The 12,947-nt window shown below is 35.2% G+C and overlaps 1 protein-coding gene across 1 annotated transcript in view; it reads right to left on the reverse strand.

Moving 5' to 3' along the window:
* LOC140356751 (uncharacterized) overlaps positions 1-12,947 on the reverse strand; it is a 43,256-nt gene that overhangs the window by 8,784 nt on the left and 21,525 nt on the right. The window contains exons 5-6 of the mRNA XM_072441940.1: positions 7,557-7,754; positions 6,321-6,633 (exon numbers count right to left, since the gene is read on the reverse strand). Coding sequence (XP_072298041.1) covers positions 6,321-6,633; positions 7,557-7,754 — 511 coding nt within the window. The remainder of the gene's footprint in view (positions 1-6,320; positions 6,634-7,556; positions 7,755-12,947) is intronic.

Here is a 12,947-nt window from a genome sequence, read left to right on the forward strand (position 1 = left end):
CAGTGTGTGTGTGTGTGTGTGTGTGTCTCAGTGTATGTGTGTGTGTGTGTGTGTGTGTGTGTGTGTGTGTGTGTGTGTGTCTCAGTGTATGTGTGTGTGTGTGTGTGTGTGTGTGTGTGTGTCTCAGTGTATGTGTGTGTGTGTGTGTGTGTGTGTCTCAGTGTATGTGTGTGTGTGTGTGTGTGTGTGTGTGTCTCAGTGTATGTGTGTGTGTGTGTGTGTGTGTGTGTGTCTCAGTGTATGTGTGTGTGTGTGTGTGTGTGTGTGTGTGTGTGTCTCAGTGTATGTGTGTGTGTGTGTGTGTGTGTGTGTGTCTCAGTGTATGTGTGTGTGTGTGTGTGTGTGTGTGTGTCTCAGTGTATGTGTGTGTATGTGTGTGTGTGTGTGTGTGTGTGTCTCAGTGTATGTGTGTGTGTGTGTGTGTGTGTGTGTGTCTCAGTGTATGTGTGTGTGTGTGTGTGTGTGTGTGTGTGTGTCTCAGTGTATGTGTGTGTGTGTGTGTGTGTGTGTGTGTGTGTGTGTGTCTCAGTGTGTGTGTGTGTGTGTGTGTGTCTCAGTGTATGTGTGTGTGTGTGTGTGTGTGTGTGTGTGTGTCTCAGTGTATGTGTGTGTGTGTGTGTGTGTGTGTGTGTGTGTCTCAGTGTGTGTGTGGTTACACCACTTGGGCTCTTAACAACGTTAAAAGAGCCAATAAATAAGGGACATATAACCAACAAGAGTCTCTATCCCTTGTGTCTGCTCCGTCTGAAAAGTCCTCAAAATGGACAGGATATTGTCATATATTGTAATATATTGTAATATTTTGTAATATATTGTAGTTCTCCACAAGTTCACGTGAAATTCTTGGTCTATTTGATGGGTTGTTTTAATATTTTACTAAAATGGTAAGATTTGACCTGAACAAATCTCTTTTAATCTCTTTCATTGAAGCTTTGTATGAAGAAAAGTTTAGTTTATAGCAAAATGTAGGTGTTGTTATGTTTCATTTAAATGGGTGTGTTTTATTTTAAAATTGTATCTTTGACTTTTTGATTGAAAATTAAGCGTTGCATCCTCTCGTGAGGATCGTGACCTCTCAGATGACATTGTGGCGATTGTATTGAATTCACCCTGAATCATTTCCCAAAATGTTTGAAAAAGAGGAAAACAAGCTGAAAAACAGAAGGATTGAAGCTGAAAACACTGGACTCATCCCCATGTTCCTAAAGTAGAACCTTCTGCGGCTCCGACCCTCTCACAGAACTGGACACGCCTCCTCCCGAAGCCACGCCCCCACACCCCTCTGTCAAGTGCATCCACTCTCATAAATATACTTTATACTTTATACACGTTTATGCAGCTTTGTTATTAGTCCTGGGAGCATGATCACCGTGCCAAACATCAAATATATAGATCATGTGTGTACCATAAATACCATGTTCATTCTAGTGTCACTTTCATCACCATGACGACAGTCTCATGTTGTTCAGTCGATTCAAACTATTTATACTCAAGCAAAACTATTTGAAATAAAGAAGGTTACAACGAAAGCATTTTTGTCCTCACAATTACACAACTGCTTCATGATTCATAAGAGGCTTCATAAGAGGCTTCATAAGAGGCTTCATAAGAGGCTTCATAAGAGGCTTCATAAGTGGCTTCATAAGAGGCTTCATAAGAGGCTTCATAAGAGGCTTCATAAGAGGCTTCATAAGAGGCTTCATAAGTGGCTTCATAAGAGGCTTCATAAGAGGCTTCATAAGAGGCTTCATAAGTGGCTTCATAAGAGGCTTCATAAGAGGCTTCATAAGAGGCTTCATAAGTGGCTTCATAAGAGGCTTCATAAGAGGCTTCATAAGTGGCTTCATAAGAGGCTTCATAAGAGGCTTCATAAGAGGCTTCACAAGTGGTTTCATAAGAGGCTTCATAAGAGGCTTCATAAGAGGCTTCATAAGTGGCTTCATAAGAGGCTTCATAAGAGGCTTCATAAGAGGCTTCATAAGAGGCTTCATAAGTGGCTTCATAAGAGGCTTCATAAGAGGCTTCATAAGAGGCTTCATAAGTGGCTTCATAAGAGGCTTCATAAGAGGCTTCATAAGAGGCTTCATAAGTGGCTTCATAAGAGGCTTCATAAGAGGCTTCATAAGAGGCTTCATAAGAGGCTTCATAAGTGGCTTCATAAGAGGCTTCATAAGAGGCTTCATAAGAGGCTTCATAAGAGGCTTCATAAGTGGCTTCATAAGAGGCTTCATAAGAGGCTTCATAAGAGGCTTCATAAGTGGCTTCATAAGAGGCTTCATAAGAGGCTTCATAAGAGGCTTCATAAGAGGCTTCATAAGAGGCTTCATAAGAGGCTTCATAAGTGGCTTCATAAGAGGCTTCATAAGAGGCTTCATAAGAGGCTTCATAAGTGGCTTCATAAGAGGCTTCATAAGAGGCTTCATAAGAGGCTTCATAAGTGGCTTCATAAGAGGCTTCATAAGAGGCTTCATAAGAGGCTTCATAAGTGGCTTCATAAGAGGCTTCATAAGAGGCTTCATAAGAGGCTTCATAAGTGGCTTCATAAGAGGCTTCATAAGAGGCTTCATAAGAGGCTTCATAAGAGGCTTCATAAGTGGCTCCATAAGAGGCTTCATAAGAGGCTTCATAAGAGGCTTCATAAGTGGCTTCATAAGAGGCTTCATAAGAGGCTTCATAAGAGGCTTCATAAGTGGCTTCATAAGAGGCTTCATAAGAGGCTTCATAAGTGGCTTCATAAGAGGCTTCATAAGAGGCTTCATAAGAGGCTTCACAAGTGGCTTCATAAGAGGCTTCATAAGAGGCTTCATAAGAGGCTTCATAAGTGGCTTCATAAGAGGCTTCATAAGAGGCTTCATAAGAGGCTTCATAAGAGGCTTCATAAGAGGCTTCATAAGAGGCTTCATAAGAGGCTTCATAAGTGGCTTCATAAGTGGCTTCATAAGAGGCTTCATAAGAGGCTTCATAAGTGGCTTCATAAGTGGCTTCATAAGAGGCTTCATAAGAGGCTTCATAAGTGGCTTCATAAGAGGCTTCATAAGAGGCTTCATAAGTGGCTTCATAAGTGGCTTCATAAGAGGCTTCATAAGAGGCTTCATAAGTGGCTTCATAAGAGGCTTCATAAGAGGCTTCATAAGAGGCTTCATAAGAGGCTTCATAAGAGGCTTCATAAGTGGCTTCATAAGAGGCTTCATAAGAGGCTTCATAAGAGGCTTCATAAGTGGCTTCATAAGAGGCTTCATAAGAGGCTTCATAAGAGGCTTCATAAGAGGCTTCATAAGTGGCTTCATAAGAGGCTTCATAAGAGGCTTCATAAGAGGCTTCATAAGTGGCTTCATAAGAGGCTTCATAAGAGGCTTCATAAGAGGCTTCATAAGTGGCTTCATAAGAGGCTTCATAAGAGGCTTCATAAGAGGCTTCATAAGAGGCTTCATAAGAGGCTTCATAAGTGGCTTCATAAGAGGCTTCATAAGAGGCTTCATAAGAGGCTTCATAAGTGGCTTCATAAGAGGCTTCATAAGAGGCTTCATAAGAGGCTTCATAAGAGGCTTCATAAGTGGCTTCATAAGAGGCTTCATAAGAGGCTTCATAAGAGGCTTCATAAGAGGCTTCATAAGTGCCTTCATAGGAGGCTTCATAAGAGGCTTCATAGGAGGCTTCATAAGAGGCTTCATAAGTGGCTTCATAAGAGGCTTCATAAGAGGCTTCATAAGAGGCTTCATAAGAGGCTTCATAGGAGGCTTCATAAGAGGCTTCATGAAGCTTCATAAGAGGCTTCATAAGAGGCCTCATAAGTGGCTTCATGAGAGGCTTCATAAGTGGCTTCATAAGAGGCTTCATAAGAGGCTTCATAGGAGGCTTCATAAGAGGCTTCATGAAGCTTCATAAGAGGCTTCATAAGAGGCCTCATAAGTGGCTTCATGAGAGGCTTCATAAGTGGCTTCATAAGTGGCTTCATAAGAGGCTTCATAAGTGGCTTCATAAGTGGCTTCATAAGTGGCTTCATAAGAGGCTTCATAAGTGCCTTCATAGGAGGCTTCATAAGAGGCTTCATAAGAGGCTTCATGAAGATTCATAAGAGGCTCCATAAGAGGCTTCATAGGAGGCTTCATAGGAGGCTTCATAAGAGGCTTCATGAAGATTCATAAGAGGCTCCATAAGAGGCTTCATAGGAGGCTTCATAGGAGGCTTCATAAGAGGCTTCATGAAGCTTCATAAGAGGCTTCATAAGAGGCTTCATAAGAGGCTTCATAAGAGGCTTCATAAGAGGTTTCATAAGAGGCTTCATAAGTGGCTTCATAAGAGGCTTCATAAGAGGCTTCATAAGTGGCTTCATAAGTGGCTTCATAAGAGGCTTCATAAGAGGCTTCATAAGAGGCTTCATAAGTGGCTTCATAAGAGGCTTCATAAGAGGCTTCATAAGAGGCTTCATAAGTGGCTTCATAAGAGGCTTCATAAGAGGCTTCATAAGAGGCTTCATAAGTGGCTTCATAAGAGGCTTCATAAGAGGCTTCATAAGAGGCTTCATAAGAGGCTTCATAAGTGGCTTCATAAGAGGCTTCATAAGAGGCTTCATAAGAGGCTTCATAAGAGGCTTCATAAGTGCCTTCATAGGAGGCTTCATAAGAGGCTTCATAGGAGGCTTCATAAGAGGCTTCATAAGTGGCTTCATAAGAGGCTTCATAAGAGGCTTCATAAGAGGCTTCATAAGAGGCTTCATAGGAGGCTTCATAAGAGGCTTCATGAAGCTTCATAAGAGGCTTCATAAGAGGCCTCATAAGTGGCTTCATGAGAGGCTTCATAAGTGGCTTCATAAGTGGCTTCATAAGTGGCTTCATAAGAGGCTTCATAAGAGGCTTCATAAGTGGCTTCATAAGAGGCTTCATAGGAGGCTTCATAGGAGGCTTCATAAGAGGCTTCATGAAGATTCATAAGAGGCTCCATAAGAGGCTTCATAGGAGGCTTCATAGGAGGCTTCATAAGAGGCTTCATGAAGCTTCATAAGAGGCTTCATAAGAGGCTTCATAGGAGGCTTCATAAGAGGCTTCATAAGAGCCTTCATAGGAGGCTTCATAAGAGGCTTCATGAAGCTTCATAAGAGGCTTCATAAGAGGCTTCATAGGAGGCTTCATAGTAGGCTTCATAAGATGCTTCATGAAGCTTCATAAGAGGCTTCATAAGAGGCTTCATAAGAGGCTTCATAAGAGGCTTCATAAGAGGCTTCACAAGAGGCTTCACAAGAGGCTTCATAAGAGGCTTCATAAGAGGCTTCATAGGAGGCTTCATAAGAGGCTTCATAAGAGGCTTCATAAGTGCCTTCATAGGAGGCTTCATAAGAGGCTTCATAAGAGGCTTCATAAGAGGCTTCATAGGAGGCTTCATAGGAGGCTTCATAAGTGGCTTCATAAGAGGCTTCATAAGAGGCTTCATAAGAGACTTCATAAGAGGCTTCATAAGAGGCTTCATAGGAGGCTTCATAAGAGGCTTCATAAGAGCCTTCATAGGAGGCTTCATAAGAGCCTTCATAAGAGCCTTCATAGGAGGCTTCATAAGAGGCTTCATAGGAGGCTTCATAAGAGGCTTCATAGGAGGCTTCATAAGAGGCTTCATAGGAGGCTTCATAAGAGGCTTCATAGGAGGCTTCATAAGAGGCTTCATAGGAGGCTTCATAAGAGGCTTCATAGGAGGCTTCATAAGAGGCTTCATAGGAGGCTTCATAAGATTACGTCCGATACTGATCCCACCCTCCTATTGGCCCAGTAAATACTGACATGTTACTGTTTATTTGACAATGTTTTCCTGCTGTAAAGTTACTGTGAAGTGTGTCAAATCATACTGATGATCATGATATTAACAACGAGATCATGATATTAACAACGAGTTCATGATATTAACAACGAGATCATGATATTAACAACGAGATCATGATATTAACAACGAGATCATGATATTAACAACGAGTTCATGATATTAACAACGAGATCATGATATTAACAACGAGATCATGATATTAACAACGAGATCATGATATTAACAACGAGATCATGATATTAACAACGAGATGATGATATTAACGAGTTCATGATATTAACAACAAGATCATGATATTAACATCATGATATTAACAACAAGATCATGATATTAACATCATGATATTAACAACAAGATCATGATATTAACAATGGATCATGATATTAACAACAAGATCATGATATTAACAACAAGATCATGATATTAACAATGGATCATGATATTAACAACAAGATCATGATATTAACAACAAGATCATGTTGTTAATATCAGATACTTAAGGCCGTACGCACCTGTCTGTCAGGGCCGGCAGGGGCAGTGTTGAGGCAGAACTCTGACGCGCTCCGGATGATCAGGTTGGAGGTTTCCACGACGACCACGTTAGCGCTGCTGTTGGACCAATCAGAGAGGCCTCCGGTGGCTGTGGAGAGGAGGCGTGACCTGGAGGCGGGGCTGGCGTCGGGCTCCAGGATGATGACGTTGCTGGCGGTCAGCTCGTGGTAGTTGCGGGGCCCAGAGGAGGAGCAGGAGGGGGACACGGACAGAGTGGGGGTCCGACAGGCCGGGGGCCGCGGCGGGGACCGGCTCGTCTGCAGACACGACGGCCTGGACACAAGGTTAAGGTGGGGTCTTTAAAGGTGCACTCTGTAACTTTTGTCAACAGAGAGAGGACAGAGAGAGGACAGAGAGGACAGAGAGAGGACAGAGAGAGGACAGAGAGAGGACAGAGAGAGGACAGGGAGAGGACAGAGAGAGGACAGAGAGAGTACAGAGTGAGCACAGAGAGAGCACAGAGAGAGGACAGAGAGGACAAAGGGAGAGGACAGAGAAAGGACAGAGAGAGAACAGAGAGAGAACAGAGAGAAGACAGAGAGAGAACAGAGAGGACAGAGAGAGGACACAGAGAGAGGGCAGAGTGAGGACAGAGAGAGGGCAGAGAGAGGACAGAGAGAAGACAGAGAGAAGACAGATAGCGGACACAGAGAGAGGACAGAGAGAGGACAGAGAGAAGACAGAGAGGACAGAGAGAGGACATAGAGAGAGGACAGGGAGAGGACAGAGAGAGGACAGAGAGAAGACAGAGAGCGGACAGAGAGCTGACACAGAGAGAGGACAGAGAGAGGACAGAGAGGACAGAGAGGACAGAGAAGAGTCAGACTGGACGACAGACTGGACTGACACTAAATCTGAGTAGAACTGCTGCATTGTTCATGTCCTTCAGGGTTAAAAGTCGATCGTTGCAGTCGTCAGGACAACGTCTCGTCCAAGAGACATTCTCAGTCTCATTCAGATGATTTCACCCAATATAGTGTTTTTAAACCAATAACGTTATTAAACCTAGTGATTTAAATATGCTGTGTTCACTATTATTATCCCTTTTCTTTAAAATAAGATTCAGGTCCAGCCCAAGACAAGTTCTCCTGGTTCTTTGCTCACTGGGTCCAAACTGGAGAACATCAGTGAGACACAAACTCTGTGTTTGTCTCTACACTTCAGGACATTCTCCTGGACAGGGCAGAGTGTGTTACCGTGGCAACGCGATGCCCTTCTCGATCAGCCCTCGCTCCCTGCGGTGCTTCTCCTCTCTCTCCAGGGTCACCCGGATCTCACGCTCCACTGCAGACTCGGGCTCCTCCAGGGGCCCGCGGTACGAGGACTCATCCAGGCCCGAGTCCTCCGAGCCTGGGGACAGAGTGGAGGACAGGATGGGCTCCCGGGGGACATCCCTGTGGCACACAACACAGTAGTGAAAAAAATGGTTCTAATGGTTCTAATAGTTCTTATAGTTCTAATAGTTCTAATAGTTCTTATAGTTCTAATAGTTCTAATAGTTCTAATAGTTCTAATAGTTCCAATAGTTCCAATAGTTCCAATAGTTCCTATAGTTCTTATAGTTATAATAGTTATAATAGTTCTTATAGTTCTAATAGTTCTAATAGTTCTTATAGTTCTAATAGTTCTTATAGTTCTAATGGTTCTAATAGTTCTAATAGTTCTTGTAGTTCTAATAGTTCTTATAGTTCTAATAGTTCTTATAGTTCTTATAGTTCTAATGGTTCTAATAGTTCTAATAGTTCTTGTAGTTCTAATAGTTCTTATAGTTCTAATTGTTCTAATAGTTCTCATAGTTCTAATAGTTCTTATAGTTCTAATAGTTCTAATAGTTCTTATAGTTCTAATAGTTCTAATAGTTCTTATAGTTCTAATAGTTCTTATAGTTCTAATAGTTCTAATAGTTCTTATAGTTATAATAGTTATAATATTTTTTATAGTTATAATAGTTCTTTTAGTTCTTATAGTTCTAATAGTTCTTATAGTTCTAATAGTTCTAATAGTTCTTATAGTTCTAATAGTTCTAATAGTTCTTATAGTTCTAATAGTTCTTATAGTTCTAATAGTTCTAATAGTTCTTATAGTTCTAATAGTTCTTATAGTTCTTATAGTTCTAGTAGTTCTTATAGTTCTAATAGTTCTAATAGTTCTTATAGTTCTAATAGTTCTTATAGTTCTTATAGTTCTAATAGTTCTTATAGTTCTAATAGTTCTTATAGTTCTAATAGTTCTAATAGTTCTTATAGTTCTAATGGTTCTAATAGTTCTAATAGTTCTTGTAGTTCTAATAGTTCTTATAGTTCTAATTGTTCTAATAGTTCTCATAGTTCTAATAGTTCTAATAGTTCTAATAGTTCTTATAGTTCTAATAGTTCTTATAGTTCTAATAGTTCTAATAGTTCTTATAGTTATTATAGTTCTTATAGTTCTTATAGTTCTAATAGTTCTAATAGTTCTAATAGTTCTTATAGTTCTAATAGTTCTAATAGTTCTAATAGTTCTTATAGTTCTAATAGTTCTTATAGTTCTAATAGTTCTAATAGTTCTTATAGTTCTAATAGTTCTTATAGTTCTAATAGTTCTTATAGTTCTAATAGTTCTAATAGTTCTTATAGTTCTTATAGTTCTTATAGTTCTAATAGTTCTTATAGTTCTTATAGTTCTAATAGTTCTAATAGTTCTTATAGTTCTACTAGTTCTAATAGTTCTAATAGTTCTTATAGTTCTAATAGTTCTTATAGTTCTAATAGTTCTTATAGTTCTAATAGTTCTAATAGTTCTTATAGTTCTAATAGTTCTTATAGTTATTATAGTTCTAATAGTTCTAATAGTTCTTATAGTTCTAATAGTTCTTATAGTTCTAATAGTTCTTATAGTTCTTATAGTTCTAATAGTTCTTATAGTTCTAATAGTTCTAATAGTTCTTATAGTTCTACTAGTTCTAATAGTTCTAATAGTTCTTATAGTTCTAATAGTTCTTATAGTTCTAATAGTTCTTATAGTTCTAATAGTTCTAATAGTTCTTATAGTTCTAATAGTTCTTATAGTTCTAATAGTTCTACTAGTTCTAATAGTTCTAATAGTTCTTATAGTTCTAATAGTTCTTATAGTTCTAATAGTTCTTATAGTTCTAATAGTTCTAATAGTTCTTATAGTTCTAATAGTTCTTATAGTTCTAATAGTTCTTATAGTTCTAATAGTTCTCATAGTTCTTATAGTTCTTATAGTTCTAATAGTTCTTATAGTTCTAATAGTTCTTATAGTTCTAATAGTTCTAATAGTTCTTATAGTTCTTATAGTTCTTATAGTTCTAATAGTTCTTATAGTTCTAATAGTTCTAATAGTTCTTATAGTTCTTATAGTTCTAATAGTTCTTATAGTTCTAATAGTTCTTATAGTTCTTATAGTTCTAATAGTTCTAATAGTTCTAATAGTTCTTATAGTTCTTATAGTTCTAATAGTTCTTATAGTTCTAATAGTTCTTATAGTTCTTATAGTTCTAATAGTTCTTATAGTTCTAATAGTTCTAATAGTTCTTATAGTTCTAATAGTTCTTATAGTTCTAATAGTTCTTATAGTTCTTATAGTTCTAAAAGTTCTTATAGTTCTAATAGTTCTAATAGTTCTTATAGTTCTTATAGTTCTAATAGTTCTTATAGTTCTAATAGTTCTTATAGTTCTTATAGTTCTAATAGTTCTAATAATTCTTATAGTTCTAATAGTTCTAATAGTTCTAATAGTTCTTATAGTTCTAATAGTTCTTATAGTTCTTATAGTTCTAATAGTTCTTATAGTTCTAATAGTTCTAATAGTTCTTATAGTTCTAATAGTTCTTATAGTTCTAATAGTTCTAATAGTTCTTATAGTTCTAATAGTTCTTATAGTTCTAATAGTTCTAATAGTTCTTATAGTTCTAATAGTTCTAATAGTTCTTATAGTTCTAATAGTTCTAATAGTTCTTATAGTTCTAATAGTTCTAATAGTTCTTATAGTTCTAATAGTTCTAATAGTTCTTATAGTTCTAATAGTTCTAATAGTTCTTATAGTTCTAATAGTTCTAATAGTTCTTATAGTTCTAATAGTTCTAATAGTTCTTATAGTTCTAATAGTTCTAATAGTTCTTATAGTTCTAATAGTTCTAATAGTTCTTATAGTTCTAATAGTTCTAATAGTTCTAATAGTTCTAATAGTTCCAATAGTTCCAATAGTTCCAATAGTTCCTATAGTTCTTATAGTTATAATAGTTATAATAGTTCTTATAGTTCTAATAGTTCTAATAGTTCTTATAGTTCTAATAGTTCTTATAGTTCTAATGGTTCTAATAGTTCTAATAGTTCTTGTAGTTCTAATAGTTCTTATAGTTCTAATAGTTCTTATAGTTCTTATAGTTCTAATGGTTCTAATAGTTCTAATAGTTCTTGTAGTTCTAATAGTTCTTATAGTTCTAATTGTTCTAATAGTTCTCATAGTTCTAATAGTTCTTATAGTTCTAATAGTTCTAATAGTTCTTATAGTTCTAATAGTTCTAATAGTTCTTATAGTTCTAATAGTTCTTATAGTTCTAATAGTTCTAATAGTTCTTATAGTTATAATAGTTATAATATTTTTTATAGTTATAATAGTTCTTTTAGTTCTTATAGTTCTAATAGTTCTTATAGTTCTAATAGTTCTAATAGTTCTTATAGTTCTAATAGTTCTAATAGTTCTTATAGTTCTAATAGTTCTTATAGTTCTAATAGTTCTAATAGTTCTTATAGTTCTAATAGTTCTTATAGTTCTTATAGTTCTAGTAGTTCTTATAGTTCTAATAGTTCTAATAGTTCTTATAGTTCTAATAGTTCTTATAGTTCTTATAGTTCTAATAGTTCTTATAGTTCTAATAGTTCTTATAGTTCTAATAGTTCTAATAGTTCTTATAGTTCTAATGGTTCTAATAGTTCTAATAGTTCTTGTAGTTCTAATAGTTCTTATAGTTCTAATTGTTCTAATAGTTCTCATAGTTCTAATAGTTCTAATAGTTCTAATAGTTCTTATAGTTCTAATAGTTCTTATAGTTCTAATAGTTCTAATAGTTCTTATAGTTATTATAGTTCTTATAGTTCTTATAGTTCTAATAGTTCTAATAGTTCTAATAGTTCTTATAGTTCTAATAGTTCTAATAGTTCTAATAGTTCTTATAGTTCTAATAGTTCTTATAGTTCTAATAGTTCTAATAGTTCTTATAGTTCTAATAGTTCTTATAGTTCTAATAGTTCTTATAGTTCTAATAGTTCTAATAGTTCTTATAGTTCTTATAGTTCTTATAGTTCTAATAGTTCTTATAGTTCTTATAGTTCTAATAGTTCTAATAGTTCTTATAGTTCTACTAGTTCTAATAGTTCTAATAGTTCTTATAGTTCTAATAGTTCTTATAGTTCTAATAGTTCTTATAGTTCTAATAGTTCTAATAGTTCTTATAGTTCTAATAGTTCTTATAGTTATTATAGTTCTAATAGTTCTAATAGTTCTTATAGTTCTAATAGTTCTTATAGTTCTAATAGTTCTTATAGTTCTTATAGTTCTAATAGTTCTTATAGTTCTAATAGTTCTAATAGTTCTTATAGTTCTACTAGTTCTAATAGTTCTAATAGTTCTTATAGTTCTAATAGTTCTTATAGTTCTAATAGTTCTTATAGTTCTAATAGTTCTTATAGTTCTAATAGTTCTTATAGTTCTAATAGTTCTACTAGTTCTAATAGTTCTAATAGTTCTTATAGTTCTAATAGTTCTTATAGTTCTAATAGTTCTTATAGTTCTAATAGTTCTAATAGTTCTTATAGTTCTAATAGTTCTTATAGTTCTAATAGTTCTTATAGTTCTAATAGTTCTCATAGTTCTTATAGTTCTTATAGTTCTAATAGTTCTTATAGTTCTAATAGTTCTTATAGTTCTAATAGTTCTAATAGTTCTTATAGTTCTTATAGTTCTTATAGTTCTAATAGTTCTTATAGTTCTAATAGTTCTAATAGTTCTTATAGTTCTTATAGTTCTAATAGTTCTTATAGTTCTAATAGTTCTTATAGTTCTTATAGTTCTAATAGTTCTAATAGTTCTAATAGTTCTTATAGTTCTTATAGTTCTAATAGTTCTTATAGTTCTAATAGTTCTTATAGTTCTTATAGTTCTAATAGTTCTTATAGTTCTAATAGTTCTAATAGTTCTTATAGTTCTAATAGTTCTTATAGTTCTAATAGTTCTTATAGTTCTTATAGTTCTAAAAGTTCTTATAGTTCTAATAGTTCTAATAGTTCTTATAGTTCTTATAGTTCTAATAGTTCTTATAGTTCTAATAGTTCTTATAGTTCTAATAGTTCTAATAGTTCTAATAGTTCTTATAGTTCTAATAGTTCTTATAGTTCTTATAGTTCTAATAGTTCTTATAGTTCTAATAGTTCTAATAGTTCTTATAGTTCTAATAGTTCTTATAGTTCTAATAGTTCTAATAGTTCTTATAGTTCTAATAGTTCTTATAGTTCTAATAGTTCTAATAGTTCTTATAGTTCTAATAGTTCTAATAGTTCTTATAGTTCTAATAGTTCTAATAGTTC

Source organism: Eucyclogobius newberryi, unplaced genomic scaffold (assembly GCF_026437365.1).
Source record: "Eucyclogobius newberryi isolate DKJ021-1_F unplaced genomic scaffold, fEucNew1.0.hap1 SCAF_12, whole genome shotgun sequence".
Classification (NCBI taxonomy): domain Eukaryota; kingdom Metazoa; phylum Chordata; class Actinopteri; order Gobiiformes; family Gobiidae; genus Eucyclogobius; species Eucyclogobius newberryi.